Genomic DNA, 16115 nt, shown 5'->3' with positions numbered 1-16115 from the left:
ATACCGGGGGTTACCCCCCCCCCCCCCGACACAAAAATCTCCCGGATTTTACTACTCAAATGTTGACAGGTATGCTGCTGACTCTGCTGATATAAGGCGCTGATGGAGGTAACATCAGGCAGACATGCCCAGCTGGCTAATAACCATCTCTCTCTAGAATACATCTCTGACATTAAATACTCAGAAATCTGGACTGTAGACACACAATACTGCAATTTCACTCCATGTAAAACAGTATTTAAAAAACATGCATACACGTAAAAAGGGGTATTATAACTAAAGATAGCACACTCACTCAAGCTTTTATCAAGAATGAAGCAAGTAGTGAAGAGATCAGGAGCTCCCCCTCCTGGATTTCAGCGGAGAAAACCAACCGATTACCCATGACAGGTTTCACCTTCAAGAGTTAACAAAATCAACAAAGGCTCAGTATTTTATTGAATAAAAACATTAAGATATTTGTAAACATTATAAATAACCTGTATATTTTTTGTATGGAAGTTTACTTTTACATCCTTCTAAGGACTCTACAGGTGGGTGGGTGTATTTTAGAGGTAGCCGACATATATGGTAAGTGAATGTTTCAGCCTTATATTTTTTAAATCCTCTATCACACCATTAATACTTATAATTTACTATTCAACTGTTTTATTTATTTATTTATTTAATTATTATTATTATTGTTGTTGTTGTTGTTGTTGTTGTTGTTATTACACATGCTTTTGTTATTTTTTTATAATAATATTGTTGTTGTTGTTATTTATACATTTCTGTGACAACTCTATTTCCAATCTATTACGAAGTCCCATTTGGCTAGTAGTGCCTTTTTTCATATAAATACCTAATGATTATTACTATGGATAATTTTACCTATCTTTAATGATCTAGCCTTTCAGATTGGAATAGTAGTTGGAATTCAAACATTACCACTAGCACACGACATAAATTAGACATCTAGATACCACTTAAAGGTTGAATAATAATAATAATAATAATAATAATAATAATAATAATAACTATTTCTGATGGAAATTATTTTAAAAAAAAAACGAAAAATGACTACTTTCTATAAGCAAAAAAGTGTCTAGGAAAACTGAAAAAACAAAATACTAAAATCTGAAATTGTCACTGAGAATAGTTACCAGTTCTGTCTGTCAACACATACAGTAAATGCTGTTTAATGTGCAATAGCGCCGTGTAAAAGTTGGATTACACAGTAAAGACAAAACAAACAAAAAATATGTAATGACTAGTAAAGTCAGGCGAATGAATGCTCAGATGTCAATGCATATCAGCGAATTCAATCGTGATGTGCCAAAAAGAAAAAAGAAAAAAGACAAGAAAAAAAAAAAACGCGGAAGGAAGTCAAGTTTGGTATCTTGACACAGACATCTGCGGCCAATCCACAGCGACGGGGAGCGCAGCTCAGGGGGAGAAGCACAGAGTGACCGCTAGCTTCATGTCAACCATACACACAGCACTGAACTAGCAGCAAGAGCGGGGATATTTCACACAGACAGAGAGAAAGAGAGAGAAGGGGAAGGGATTTTGGATTGAATCCCTTTACATTTGAGTCTCCCTGTGTGTATATCCTTTTTTTATGCATCGAGGTTAGCAGTTTGAAGAAGGAAAAGCTCGGGAATACCAGCAGCTGTAGTAGCTAGCCACCGCCATCTCTCGCAGTCTGAGCGATCGCCGTGTCTTCCATACCATGGGAAACGCTGCCACCGCCAAGAAGGGCAACGAGCTAGAAAGCGGTGAGTTTTTTGGCACATTTGCTTGTGTTTTTTTTTCTTCTTTTTTCAATCGTGTATTTACATGTGTGTTGTCGCTTACCAAGCTCCCACAAAGTCGACAGTTAGCCCGCTAACGCACAAACTGGCAAACGACTGACTGTGCTAACTGGCAGCCTCGGTGAGGCAGGGGAGGAGGGCCACCATCCCCCGCACCTTCATCCCACCAGCCGAGTAAACATGAGCAAATTAGTGGATCTAAAACAATCATGCAACGAGGTGGTTCTGTTTTCTCATCTCATCCACATGTAAGTGTAGTTGACGGCCTAAGTTAGCTAGCAGGGGCAGCGAAGTGGACCCCTTTGGTTGTTGTCATTGGGATATCTTGGCTGTAATGTTAAGAGGGGGCACTGCCAGCGTGAACCTTGGCAGCCTTTGGAGAGCCATAAAGCAAAGTGTAGCGTTACATAGCACGTCGGTGAATGCACATTTTGTAAAGCCTGCGGAGGAAATGACAGGCTGGATCGCCAGGAAAGTCAAGCTTGTTGACCAGCTAGCCCCGGCTAACGCTAGCTGTGGTGGGGGATTAGCCCTCACAAGGCCCTGTCACTCCACTGCCTCTTGATGGTAGCCTCCCTGGCCTGCATACACACATACACATACACACATACACACACACACACACCGAGCCGTGCAGTCGCTCCCTTTGGAAACCTATGGCTAATGGCTAAACATCTCCAGCTAGCACCAGCGAGCATCCCATGCATCCGACGCTGTGGTGTCATCCCCAACTAAGATGAATAACAACCAAGAACAGGTTTTTTTTTTTTTTTTTTTTTTTTTTACTCTCATGTTTGATCTTCTGGCAACAGCCTCTTGTGTTGCATGCAAACCCAGTTTTATCTGTTAGACGCAAACTTTGATGGCGATCTAAATTCTGCAGAAATAAACCGCAAAACCTATAGGGAGATGTTATAAATGATTATTCATTCCTGCTCGAAGTATACTGTGTGGGTCTGTTTTCAGCCCTCAGCCCTCACCGCCACATTTTATTCTTGCCTACATAAACAAAGCTTTCCCTCCGTGCAGCAGCACAGTGACCAAATATGGTGAGGAAATGACAAATGCCCTCTTTCCATTCATAAAACTGAGCCCTACTACCAAGTCTTCCCAACATGCATGCAAACACTTGGAAGTACCTCCCTCGTTTTTATTTAGAAGCCTTTTTAATCTTGCTGTGATAAAGATCCACCTAGGCCCACTTCTCACACACTGTTTGTCATTGACTGGGGCAGCTTGTCATCAGACCTTCGTCAGAGGATAAGGGGTATTACAAGCTTTGAAAGGTTTGACGTAACTCGGCCTAGGCCAGAGTTAATTTCCAGTTGTATACTTTGATGTATGCAGCCGATGATAAATGAACACCCAGTGTGATAAATCAGAAATTTTTTTGTGTGCCTAGCTGAGTTGCTAACCTTAAGGCAGCGGTTCCCCTCTGCTGTGTCTGCTGAATTAACTATGCAGGCTTAAAGTGAATCGAGCTGTTTGTATTCTCAATTTGCAGCCGAAATATTCCCGGCACTTGCGCGTACTCCTCTTAAAAAAAAATGCAGGGGTCTATCTGTAGTCACGCAGTTTGTTTAAGGTAGTGTCGTTTTATGATGCTGTGAATGTATTCCTCCGTGATTTATTGAGTTACTGAGAGAGACCAGGCGCAGTGAGCGGTGCCAACCCAGAGACACTCAGGGAGACAGAGATGATCAGATCAGCAATAGCTCCCATATGCCAAAGTATTTCTTTCGAGTGTGGTTATGATCCCGAGATTCCCAGGCTTCGGCTGGCTGTTAAACCCGTTTAAGCTGACACTGTGCCCTGAGCTGCAGATTTGTCTAGAGTGTAGCTGCTCTCACAAGACGACCTGGTTACCTATATATGGTACCTGTGTGTACTGTGTATCACTTCCTGTCAGCCACCCTCGCCTTCTGTCAGTGTCCGCTATGGAAAAGTTAATACAGTCCGACTTGAGTAGGGAGGTAAACAGTTGTCATCACACCTGTTTCATTTCATTATGCCCATGCATTTCATTCCAGAAACTAAGGTAACAGGACAGACTACCATAATTCTCCCAGGTAATGCGTTATTCTCTATATTGCCTTCAGGAAGAGCTGGCCAGTTGTGCCAGCCATGGGACAGTTTCATTTGTTCTCTCAGGTATCGGAAAAACCCTTGTGCAATGTACATACAGAACAACTTCCTATTTTTCTCCAGCCAAGATGGCTTTGATTGGACTGGAAGTATGTAGTCACTGTTTAAGTCATTTCAATCAGTTTCATATAATTCATCATAATTTCAAAGCCACCTCAGGGAGTGCAGTTTGGGCATACAAGCCAAGGCTTCCACTTTGAAGTCTCACGATATGGTTTGAATGTCCCCCCCCACCCCCTCAAGTATTCAGTGTTTGTAATCATCTTGATCTGAACTGATATGCACGACCGAATTTCTGTCACATGGCATTTTGACATACCTGTTCTGTCAATCTCCGACACTGCCACAGTAGACAGTCAGTCTGCATTTGAATTCCTCTAACCACACAATGTCAACTGTGTTTCATTTCTTTCTGCTTGTTGTTTTATTCACTACATATTCTTCATGTTTGTTGTTGATCTGATATACTTGTTGTTAAGTACATAAAATCTATCTATCTCTCTCTCTGTCTTTTTTCCGTATCATCCCATCCGTGTGGGTGATTGTTCCTGCAAATCCTTGGTGGTCAATAGAGACTTTTGGTATGATATTTCTTCCAAAAGATGACCAAAATGGCAGAACGGCATTGGTCACACTGTGATAACTTGCTAGATATGCTTGCTAGTTTATTGTGTGCTTTGATAATAAATCAATGTTTTTGTCATCCACATTCTGTCATTCTGGATATCTGCTGTCTGCTGTGTTTCCCATGTAATGTTGGTTTGTCCTTGGCTATCATTTTAATGCTGTGTGAGTCTCATAGCCTTCCCTAAAACAGTTTCTTAGTACAGAAAATGATGCACAAGAGCTCGTTGTTCAGAGAGATCTCGCTTGCGATTTTGGAGTGATTTTTCTTCCCTCTCCCCTCTGAATTACTAAATTACAGAAAAAAATATACTCACGGTCTCTTGGCATCATTTCTTACTAATTTGCCTGTCTTGTATGTGGTTGTTTCGTGTTTGTGTTGTGTCTTACCTTTTAGAAATAAAAGATGTGATATTTTGAATATCCCATTTAATATTCTCCACAGATGAGAGTTTGACTTTGCCCTTGTTCTCCTCCATTGATTTACAATTTAATTTCCATGCAGTTTCTCCCTTTTCCCCTCCTCTAGTACTATAGCATTGCCAGTTCCATTCAAAAACCCGAATTTATTTATCAAGAAAATAATCACATTGTACTGCAAGTTAAATAGTGTATGTTAACTATATCTCTCTGTCCTTTTTAGTGAAAGAGTTTCTAGCCAAAGCCAAAGAAGACTTCTTACGGAAATGGGAATGTCCACCACAGGTGAGGGCGATGAAAAACCGTGTAGTTGAAGTTAACGTTTGAGCTGCATCCACAAAGTTGGCGAACATACTCTATTCTTTCATTTTCGCAGAGCACAACGTGCCTAGATGACTTTGACAGATTAAAGACCCTGGGCACCGGCTCATTTGGAAGAGTCATGCTGGTGAAACATAAAGGAACAGAGCAATATTTTGCCATGAAAATACTGGACAAGCAAAAGGTCAGTGGCGATGTACTCTTTGCTTAGCAGCTTATATTAGGTTTTATGGAATTTAAAAAAAATACTCAATAATGAAGTGTGCTGTGGAGTTTTTGGTTTTTGTGCAAGTGTGCAGTGACATTAAATCAGCTGAGTTATTCATTATTATGGTTGATATATGACCTTTTTTTTCTTATAAATACAGCCAAATGTTGAGCTCTTTCCAAAACTGACATTATAACTTGTTGTTGCTGTGATCTGTGGTTTCTCTTTGTGAAAGGGTGCAACTAAAAAAAAAAAAGAAGTTAAAATCTGCTCTTCCTTTTGATTTCTGCTGCCTTGCTGATGTTCCGTTGCGAGCATATGTGATAAAACAGCTTATCAGTTTTCCACTTTTTTATCTGCTAGGTGGTGAAACTCAAGCAGATAGAACACACATTAAACGAGAAGAGAATATTACAGGCTGTGAGCTTCCCCTTCCTTGTCAAACTTGAATATTCATTCAAGGTATAATCTTTTTTTTTTTTTTTTTTGCATACAATTATTGGATTATTTGTTTTACCCAGTCATTATCTAGGTGTTAATACCATTTTACTTTTCTTAGGACAACTCCAATTTGTACATGGTGATGGAGTATGTTCCAGGGGGAGAAATGTTCTCACATCTAAGACGAATTGGAAGGTTCAGGTGAGTGTTACTCTCTACCAGTCGTCATCAACTTATTGCACAATAAATAGGACAATGTTTTCCCAAGGAATGTGCCCTTCATTTAATCAGTTGTTTGCTGCTCGTTTGTTCTGTGCATCTATCTCCACTGATTATTTGTTTTGTTTTGGACAACTATGAACGTAATTGTCTCCCTCTCACCAGTGAACCACACGCACGGTTTTACGCCGCCCAGATAGTGCTGACATTTGAGTACCTCCATTCACTAGATCTCATATACAGAGATCTGAAACCTGAGAACCTTCTCATCGACCATCACGGCTACATTCAGGTGTGATATGACTTGATTAACGAATACATAGTAACACTGGGTTCTGCTGTCAACACTTTGCTAATGTGCGGGGGTTTTTTTTGTTCCTGATTCCCAGGTGACAGACTTTGGATTTGCCAAGCGGGTAAAAGGCAGGACCTGGACGTTGTGCGGGACACCGGAGTACCTGGCACCAGAAATCATTCTCAGCAAAGTATGGAGGTCCTATATTGTTGAGCCTGGTTAAACGTGTGAACGGATAGATCTGCATATTTTCCTTAGTATTGAAAGCAATAGTCCACCCTGAAACATATTTAGTATTGGTTTAAAAAAAAAAAAAAATATTGGCGTTGCACCATACAGTTTCAGGCCCACCTTAATATTTGCCAGCCTATTTATTTTATTCCCCTATATAACTGGTGGGATGTACCAAATATGATATCATGTCAAGTCTCTCCAGTGCAGCCACAAGTAAGTTTGATAACAAAAAATGTTAGGCCACATAAAACAGAGGTACCTTGGCAGTAAACGTTTTGGTGTCAGCTCCTTATAATCAAAGAGCAAGGGATGCTTCCCAGACTCACCATTTTGCACTGATTTTCAGCAATCCTACAGGGAGAGGAGGCAGATAGAAGAGATATTAATTTCTCTGACAGTAGCCCAGACCTAGGCTAGACCAAAATGCAATGCAGACATAACGTTCTGTGTTTTGAGCAAAGGCCAATTTATATTTCTGCATCAAAATGCCTCTAGCTATGCAGTGGGTGCCCATGGCTCCTGTGTCTGTGTGTGCACCAGAGCTGTACCTGAATCAGAAGGTCCACATTTCAATCAGATTCAGGCGTTCAGTAAGATTTTTAAAATGGATTTAATCAATTTAAAAGTTAAAATGTTGATAGACCCAGTAAGTAGTTAATAAAGCAATTATAATCACTCATAATCAAATGCAACAGGGCATTTAAAATCTAAAACAGCTGCATACAGATTTTAAGTGCTGGCCAGTTTGACTGACCAAAGTGTTTTCCTTGAATTTTTTTTAGGACAGTGATATATGGAATGCATATTTTCAATAGCAGTAGTGCTGTTTAATTACTATAGAATTATTATAGGAATATTGTAGACAGTGGTGTGTGTGTGTGTGTGTGTGTGTGTGTGTGTGTGTGTGTGTGTGTGTGTGTGTGTGTGTGTGTGTCTTGCTCTGCAACCATGTGACTCTGTCACTGTCATCATAAAGGCCTATCATTTGGTTTATTTTAGTATTGCAATGCACATTTTCTCAAAAAAGAAAGAAAAGACAATGAATGCTTGACTTTTCAGTCGACTGAAAAGGGGGTTTATGATGGATGATTTGATCATCAAATTTCGTCGTAGTAACCTTGAAGTGCCATTAGACTGCAAGAACAGTGATGGCTCTGTTTGGGTGCCTCGCAGTTCTTTCACTGTGTTAATGGTTGATTTCCACTCATAACATGGAGCTGGCTGAAGAGAGACAAGTTGAGATAATTCAGATATGTTGGACATTTGTTGGACACCTCATCTCTAATTATTAAGATAGCTTGATGTCATGAAATAAATGTCCACAAATATCTCAAACCATCAGTTTGGATACGATGAATGTGTCCGACAGTGGACTCTCTTTCAGAGAATGTAAACACAGCTGCTTCCATTTTGTCGGTGCTTTGTTTGCATGGAATTAATAAAAACTTGACACTGCCAGTGTTTCATTGACCTGCACACAGAGTATAAATATAATCAGCCTTAAGCGGGCAATCTCACTTTTTCCCAAGTGGGAAAACTGACTCTGCTATCACTGCTGTTGCCCTCTTCACCTACAGATATAATCCACAGCTGAATGGAATGGGTTCACACCTGTTCTCTGTAGGTTGTCGAAAGTCATCCAGGCAAATGTAGGAAATCGTTAACTGAAGCAAATGTGTTCAGTTAAGGGCTGGGCGATGAATCAATTAATTTGAATTTATCTTTTAAACTGATGCAAAAAAAACAGCAGAGTCATAAAATTGAAATTTTGACTACTTGTGTTATAACGTTATAACAGACACTGAGCGATCTGTCAAACAAGCCCCACTTCACTCATCTACACCGGAAAAAACAAGAGAAAATCTAGATAAAAATTGTCAACTGTGAAAACCTTGATAAAAATCAAGATTTTATTTTTTGGCCATATGACCCAGCCCTACTGAAAAGATAAATTGCAGCGCTGCATCACAAAATAACTCCTGGAATGCACTAAACATAAAAAATCAATATTTCACGATTAAGGGCTTCCAAAGGTGGATTAAAAAAAAAATATATATATATATATATATGCAACAGGACAGTTGGTGGTATGTTTACATAGATTAATGGGTTATATGTAGGAAATTAATTTTAAACGCAGTCTTTAGGAATTTCAGTGACCCCACTGCAATGGGTTTTATTTTTTCTAGATCTGAAAAATAACTTTTAGCACAGTAGGAAGACATCTCAGACGGCAGGAAGTGATAATAGTGAAGCATTTTGAAATGGGATACGTTCTGTGTCAGATCTTGGTTTGTGTGTGCTGTGATCATTATGAGTAGTGTAAAAGTATTTTGCCTTCTCACTTTTATCTGTCATCTTTTAGGGCTATAACAAAGCTGTGGACTGGTGGGCTCTTGGAGTCCTCATCTATGAAATGGCAGCTGGCTACCCTCCATTCTTTGCAGATCAACCTATTCAGATCTACGAGAAGATTGTGTCTGGAAAGGTATGCGGCACTTTGTCTTTGTGTATTCTCTCTGCACTATGGTCTGTTAAGAAGCTGGTATGGAAAAAAAAGTACTCTCTACCCGTATGTTGCCCACTGTACTTCTTTAGAGTGCAGGTACAATATTCTCACAGGTTCACAGGAGGAAAGAATTGCATTGAATTGCAAATTTAAAACGAAAACTTTGACCCTTGCAGGTACGATTCCCCTCCCACTTCAGCTCCGACTTGAAAGATCTGTTGAGAAACCTGCTGCAGGTGGACCTCACCAAACGTTATGGCAACCTGAAGAACGGAGTCAACGACATCAAGGGCCACAAGTGGTTCGCCACAACAGACTGGATCGCAATCTACGAGAGGAAGGCAAGACACTGCACGCACTTTGTAGTGACACCTCACACACAGTATCACCCCTGTAAAACATAACTTAATTATTTATTGATTTGTTGACATTGATTTTTTTTTTTTTTTTTAATGCTAGCGGCAAAATTCCCACCCACGATGCTACAACTGTTGTTTTAGAAGGATTTTATCTTTATTAACTTCTCACTGCCCTTGCCTTCCTCTTGCTACAGTGTGGCACAGAGCTAACATAATCATATTCAAACATCATTCATATTTCCATTCATCTTCATACCACATTTAGTGTTGCACCAGTAATTTACAGTATAAACACTTCCATTCACAAGTAGTCAGATTTTATGATGGCTTAGTCTAGTAACATTAACCAGCAAAATTGCCTGCTGCATAAATGAGGAGGTCTTTTATTTTTCTTCACAGCCTCTTTACAGTAATAAAGTAATTGTCATTTGCATGTTGAATGCTGCTGAATGACAGTGTTATGGTTTTACACTGCAGTAGGCTATTATGTCAACTCACTTCATCACTTTTCTGTTTTATGGTTTCCCCAATAATACACTTGTTAATTGGTTAATGAAATAGATGCTCTGAAACACATTTTTTTTTTTATTATCATTCAGCTAAACATGCTGTCATCTTGTATCACGTGAAGCACGTCTCAAAATCTGTTTCGCTCTTGCAGGTTGAAGCCCCATTCATACCAAAGTGCAGAGGCCCCGGGGACACCAGCAACTTTGACGACTACGAGGAGGAGGAGATCCGCGTTTCCTTAACGGAAAAATGCGCAAAGGAGTTTGCAGAGTTTTAGGATGCGAGAACATGGATATATCAGGGCTAAAACACATGAAATAAGGGGATCTTTGCACTCTTCTAAAGACTTGGGATGGAGCAGAGACCATCATTTTTCAGATCTACTACATAGTCCCTTCATTCCACAAGGCTGAATGAGGTCGCCATGATCCTTGGGTGCCGATAACCTCTCACTGTCACATACACCTGCGTATTATAGCAGACACATCACTTTTTATTTATTTTTATTTTTTTTTTTTTACTTACCCACTTCTTTTTTATAGTCTTGGATGTTGTGCTCCCCCTTTAAAATGTGATTTTTTTTTTCTTTTCAGTTTCTGAGGAAAAACTGAGACAATGGCCAATATTAGTCCACACTTTGTAACTGATATGTCTGTGGCGGTATGACACACAGTTGTGTGGGTTGTAGGATATTGCCTCTAGTCGTCAACGGTGTATATTTATGGTCTGTTACAGGTCCACATTACATTGGCTATTGTAAAGTTTTGGCCGGCTTTCAGAAGTAGTACTTGTCCTCTGTGCATATCTGTCAATTTGTAAGACATTTGAACACAATGAGTGTTTCAAGCATGACCAAATAGAAAACATTGGGTGACACAAGAAGAGAGGTTCTTTCCTTTCTTTGCTTTTGCCTTAGAGAGCCAAGTCCTCAGACTCCACAAGACATCCATTCACTGTCGTCTTGGTATTCTGATCCAGTCACAGCAAGCCCTCGCAGAAAATGACAAACCTTGTTACAGTAGTAAAATGCAAATCTAGTTGTTTGTTTGATCCATTTGGATCTGTTAGTTACATGTAAAATTTGTCATTTTGGTATCTCAGTATTTTTTTTTATTTATTTTTTTTTGAATTTTTTTTTTTTTTGTTGCTGTGTCTAACATTATATTCACATTGTCCCTAGCTTTCAGGTCTGCTGATAAGGACCCTTTGGTAAGAGTTTGTGGAGCAATGTGACTCCAGTAAATGGGAGAGTGAATTAAAATCCTTTTTAGGATTTTTATAGAGTGTAATGTAAAGTCGATCACTTCAATGTGAATATCGTTGTGGCTTTGTGCCTCAGCATTGTTAGTGAAACCTTAAAAAAAAAAAAAAAGACGTACACAATTTATAATAATATATTGATGCAAAGATGTTTTGAAGTCTTCTGTAACAGGAACACAAAACTGCAAATTTTCCCATATTTTCCCCGTTGCCGTCCCTAAACAGTTTTTATTTCATTCTTATCAAAGAATGTAGATTTGCAACTTATAGGTATGCATATTTGAAAAGCTTGATTTTCCAAGGTACATTTTTTTTTCCCTCACAATACACTGGCTGAAAACAAGACCGCTCCTTTGTATCACATGTAACCCAAGTTATTGTTCAGCTCATTACATTATACGTATATGCATTGTTTCATATATGTTTTTATTTATACACATTAGAGATGCTAATAAATTTTATTTTTAAAAGTGTCAAAGTCGTGTACCTCTCCTTGCATTTTGACATTGATTAGCCAATCATAATCAATCAGTACTGGATTGTAGAACAGGCCAACATGTTTATTTCCTTTAGTTTACATGACAAATCCACAGAGGTAGAACTAATTACATTTTCTCATGTTACTGTAACTGAGTAGCTTTTTGTGCTTTAAGCATTTTTTAAAGTAGGTCATTTTACTTAAGTGCATTCTTTTGCTTGAGTATTGCACTTTAGTACATTACAGAGAACAAATGATCAATGACAGATTGTGGAGCCCTTCACAATAAAAGCTCATTCAGCAGAGATGAGAAGAGGAACCTGCTTCTACCTTGTTGGTTCCACTTTTTTGTCATTTTAAAATTTCCAATAAGATGTGCATGATGAGAAATTGCAGATGGTCGATGGAAGTGCAGACAAATTTGAACTGATCGGCAAAAAAATGTGGATTCATTGTGGAAAAGAGGAGAATAGTATCAGCAACTCAACCATCATATTACCTGCTTATTACGTTTGTCAGAATTAACTCTACAGGGTCCTCGCTTCAGCCCACAGTAATTTTACACAATGCACCTTTTCCTCTCATCCTTTTAAACCTGTATGTGAAAGATCCACACCTAACAAGAGCACTGTTTTGAAAAAGTAATGCAATAAGTTTTACTCCAAATACATTCTAGATGAGCTACTCTTCACTTAAGTAGATTTTTACAGCCACACTCCTTCTTTTACTTCAGTAAAACATCAACAAAGTAACAGTGCTTCTACTTGAGCAGCAAGTTGTGGTGCTCTACCACCACTGCAAATCCAGATGAACTGGCAAGACCAAAGAAAATCTGGATGATATTCTCGGTAGATGACCTCATCACCTCCTCGCTATTCTTAAAGCGGCCATATGGAGGGGGTTATTAGCCTGCTGGAAACCACTATATGGCCTATATCCCTGCAACATTGTTTCCTATGGCCTTTTATGTCATCTATAGGCTCAGCACATTATAATAAAGTTGGTTGCTAACAATTGCATGTTGGGCAATTTGAGTAATTGGTATGATTAACTAATTAATTATTGAAAACTGGAAATGGCTTTGTTTTATAAAGGTGATCTAAGAGTCTAAATCCATGTTTGTGATGTACAAAAATTCACCTATAATTTCTCATTAGCATAATTTGCATATATTAAGAAAGTGTCGCTTTTGTTTCCTGCGTCTTTTACTACGTTCCTTCTTGACGCGTTAGAAGCATTTTGGATCTTCCGCTGTGCCGTAGTTGTTGGCGCTCTAGGCGTATGGGTAATGTAGTTTAGCAACACACGTGCGGTGTTGCTCGCTTCTTGCCAAGTTTTGCGCCGCTATGGCCGGTCTGGAGTTACTGTCCGACCAGGGCTACCGCCTGGACGGGAGAAAAGCCACCGAGCTGCGGAAGGTACAAGCTCGTATGGGGGTTTTCTCTCAGGCTGACGGCTCTGCGTACATCGAGCAGGGCAACACTAAAGCCCTGGCTGTCGTGTACGGCCCGCATGAGGTGAGTAACGGCCGCTAGCTAACGTTAGCAGCTCAAACTTAAAGCCGTAACCGTTAACGATAGCAAGTAGGACGAGACTGTTGCCAAGGAAACATATATTGGTAAATTAAAACAGACTGTAAATAACTGTAAATGATTATGAACAGTAAATACAGTACAGTAAATACGTGCCTTTGAGTGCAAGAGTTTAAACTTTACATTAACGGTACATGTTGACGGACCTAACGTGTGTGTGTGTGTGTGTGTGTGTGTGTTGGGGGTTTATCGTTAATGGTGCTGCTGCAAAGGTGTGTGAGCACTGTAAGGTTTACGATTATTTATGTCTGTTTCAAGTCATCTGATAGAGAAAAGCAGGATGGCCTGGCATAGGATGTTTAATTATTTATTTGGGCTCACTTTGACCCCATTCACTGTGTCTCTAAATACATGATTAACATCACTTTTTGCTTCATATGTCATGATTTTTCCTAATTTAATGGAGGCAAATTGGTGAACATGAATTTAACTGGATGTTTTTAGTGTCCTGTACACAATTTGTATGCATCAGTGTTTTTTGGGGTGTCAGATTGACTCCAGGCTGTTTTAGCTGCTGCTCACCTGCTGCGCTGCAGGGTGGCATTTAGTTGTCTGGATGACACCAAGGAACTTTAACATATCATTTATAATCTTCAAAAAACTTCCCTCTGCTTGCAGGTCCTAACCTAACATAACCGTACCCGTTGAAGTGTGAGAACCAGTCCAGTTCCTATGGCATTTAGGAAAAAACATGATTTCCATAAGAACTTTGATCTATGGGGCTTGAGTGGGGAGGTTATATTTTATTTAAAATATTATTTAGGTAGTCAACAAGAAACATTAAGCTCCTGACATAAATTTGGGTAACAACTATTATTATAATCTTGTTCTGGAGGTTTAAAAATTGACCCCAGTTGATTAAAAATGTTTCTTTTTAAGATGGTTTTGCTCACTGTTACATTTTTTCTCATGGAGGAATCCAGATTTTATGGTGACATCATGGTTTCTAAATTTAGGTTAAAAAACAAAAACAAACAAACAAAACAAACAACAACAACAACAACAAAAACAATGCCTGTGGTGCAGAGATAATTATCAGGAAGTCATCAGTGGACGGCTGTGCACCTTGCACACCCTCATTCCTCTCATTCCTCACCTGTCTTCACTTAAGCAGTGGTTTAGTTTCTCCTCTGGTGCCCCCTAGGTGCGAGGTTCACGGAGCCGGACCCTTCATGACCGAGCTGTTATCAACTGTCAGTACAGCATGGCCACGTTCAGCACGGCAGAGAGGAAGAGGAGGCCTCACGGTGACCGCAAGTCGGCTGAGATGAGCCTCCACCTCAAGCAGACGTTTGAGGCGGCTGTGATGACCCAGCTGTACCCGCGCTCTCAGATAGACATCTATGTCAAGGTGAATAAGCACCAGCAGAGACACATACACTCTGAAGAGCAGACAGTTTTATCCTATAGTGCAGTGGTTCTCAAACTTTTTCAGCAATGCACTACCTTTGAAATATTTTTTCAGCCAAGTATCCCCTGACCAGTGCAAAGAAAAAGCTCATATAAAGAGGTCCAACAGCTCCATCAGTGTCTGAAACCACAACAACCTGAGTCTGATGATATTTTGTCAGCTCTGTTTTTGTCTCTTATTCACATCTTACGGCTCGTTTTCAGCTTCATTGCTGCTGTGTTTCAACCACAAATCCATTTTCTTGATTATTCGGGCATGTCTTGTCAAATGTCACACACATTTGACACCTTCGGGAAACCTGGAGGGAATACTGAATATAAATTGTGGTTTATCAAACTAACATTTACTTTTTTTAGTGAACTTATTATAGCATAGGCAAATTAATTTAGGAATTATGCATGACTGATATTTGTTTAATTAACATTTCTGAAATATCGTATCTCCTGCAGCACTCCAGCATACCCCTCAGAATGTATTACGCTGTATGATTGCGTGAAGTTTTGATAGGATTGTGTTTATATTTACATAGATGCAAACTTTCCTTGCAAACAGATTTTGCAGTCAGACGGTGGGAACTACAGCGTGTGTGTGAACGCTGCCACGCTGGCAGTGATCGATGCCGGCATCCCCATGCGGGACTACGTGTGCGCCTGCACTGTGGGGTTTGTGGACGAGACGCCCCTGGCCGACCTGTGCTACGCAGAGGAGGGTGGAGGGGGCAGCTCGCTGGCCTTGGCGCTGCTGCCTCGTGGGGGGCAGATCGCTCTGCTGCAGATGGACGCCAGGCTGCACCAGGATCACTTAGAGACTCTGATGGAGGCAGCCATGACCGCCTGCAAAGGAGTGAGCAAAGTGCTGGATGAGGTGGTGCGGCAGCATCTGCAAGACGTGTCGGTGCTCACCCGAGAATGATGCGGCCCTGAGGGGGAACGAACATCTGCTGGAAAATGTCAATGGACTTTGAAGGACGAAGAATGATGGGAACAATTTGTAATAATTTTTTTTTGTGTGTTTATATTGTACTTTTGTATATACCCTCTGAAGTTAACAATAAAACTGTGGAACCTGGATTTATCTTGTGTTTTTTCCTGTTGTGAAAGGCTTGTCTATTTATCTACGGTATATATTTAAAAAAAAAAAAAAAATAGAATAGAATATAGATTTTATTGTCCATATGTTTTAATCTGTCATCTAGTTGACATACTGTTAAAAAAAAAAAAAAGTTAGTTAGGGGACATACAACTGCATATAAAATAAGATTTAACAATAAAATGTAACACAGGCTCTAAAAAGATT

General features: G+C 39.8%; 2 protein-coding genes across 4 annotated transcripts; both read left to right on the top strand.

Moving 5' to 3' along the window:
• The first annotated feature begins 1415 nt into the window (after positions 1 to 1415).
• prkacbb (protein kinase, cAMP-dependent, catalytic, beta b) lies at positions 1416 to 11816 on the top strand. 3 transcript variants are annotated; one of them, XM_030074169.1, is made up of 11 exons: positions 1416 to 1757; positions 4511 to 4519; positions 5206 to 5267; positions 5359 to 5487; positions 5875 to 5973; positions 6071 to 6153; positions 6337 to 6463; positions 6561 to 6656; positions 9066 to 9188; positions 9386 to 9550; positions 10230 to 11816. In XM_030074169.1, the coding sequence occupies exons 1-11, from the start codon at positions 1712 to 1714 to the stop codon at positions 10353 to 10355; spliced, it is 1065 nt and encodes a 354-aa protein (XP_029930029.1). In that variant the 5' UTR covers positions 1416 to 1711; the 3' UTR covers positions 10356 to 11816. The 3 variants fall into 3 exon arrangements, with proteins under 3 accessions (XP_029930029.1, XP_029930030.1, XP_029930028.1); XM_030074170.1 differs by lacking the exon at positions 4511 to 4519; XM_030074168.1 differs by lacking the exon at positions 1416 to 1757 and having other exon boundaries at positions 1765 to 4727.
• Positions 11817 to 13069: 1253 nt separating this feature from the next.
• exosc4 (exosome component 4) lies at positions 13070 to 15889 on the top strand. Its single transcript, XM_030073567.1, has 3 exons — positions 13070 to 13333; positions 14553 to 14759; positions 15372 to 15889. The coding sequence occupies exons 1-3, from the start codon at positions 13163 to 13165 to the stop codon at positions 15729 to 15731; spliced, it is 738 nt and encodes a 245-aa protein (XP_029929427.1). The 5' UTR covers positions 13070 to 13162; the 3' UTR covers positions 15732 to 15889.
• The last annotated feature ends 226 nt before the right edge of the window (positions 15890 to 16115 follow it).

The sequence above is a fragment of the Myripristis murdjan genome, chromosome 17, assembly GCF_902150065.1.
Source record: "Myripristis murdjan chromosome 17, fMyrMur1.1, whole genome shotgun sequence".
Lineage (NCBI taxonomy): Eukaryota > Metazoa > Chordata > Actinopteri > Holocentriformes > Holocentridae > Myripristis > Myripristis murdjan.
The sequence above is the reverse complement of the archived record's forward strand: the minus strand, read 5'-3'. Positions and strand labels throughout refer to the sequence as shown.

Bases quoted from the DNA above. Each gene is read 5' to 3' on its own strand.
- prkacbb (XM_030074168.1), top strand. From the start codon at position 4,541: ATGACCAAAATGGCAGAACGGCATTGGTCACACTGTGATAACTTGCTA. The intron at 4,728-5,205 runs GTGAGTCTCATA...TGTCCTTTTTAG, and splicing joins GGCTATCATTTTAATGCTGT to TGAAAGAGTTTCTAGCCAAA. The intron at 6,657-9,065 runs GTATGGAGGTCC...GTCATCTTTTAG, and splicing joins CAGAAATCATTCTCAGCAAA to GGCTATAACAAAGCTGTGGA.
- exosc4 (XM_030073567.1), top strand. From the start codon at position 13,163: ATGGCCGGTCTGGAGTTACTGTCCGACCAGGGCTACCGCCTGGACGGG. The intron at 13,334-14,552 runs GTGAGTAACGGC...GGTGCCCCCTAG, and splicing joins TCGTGTACGGCCCGCATGAG to GTGCGAGGTTCACGGAGCCG. The intron at 14,760-15,371 runs GTGAATAAGCAC...CCTTGCAAACAG, and splicing joins AGATAGACATCTATGTCAAG to ATTTTGCAGTCAGACGGTGG.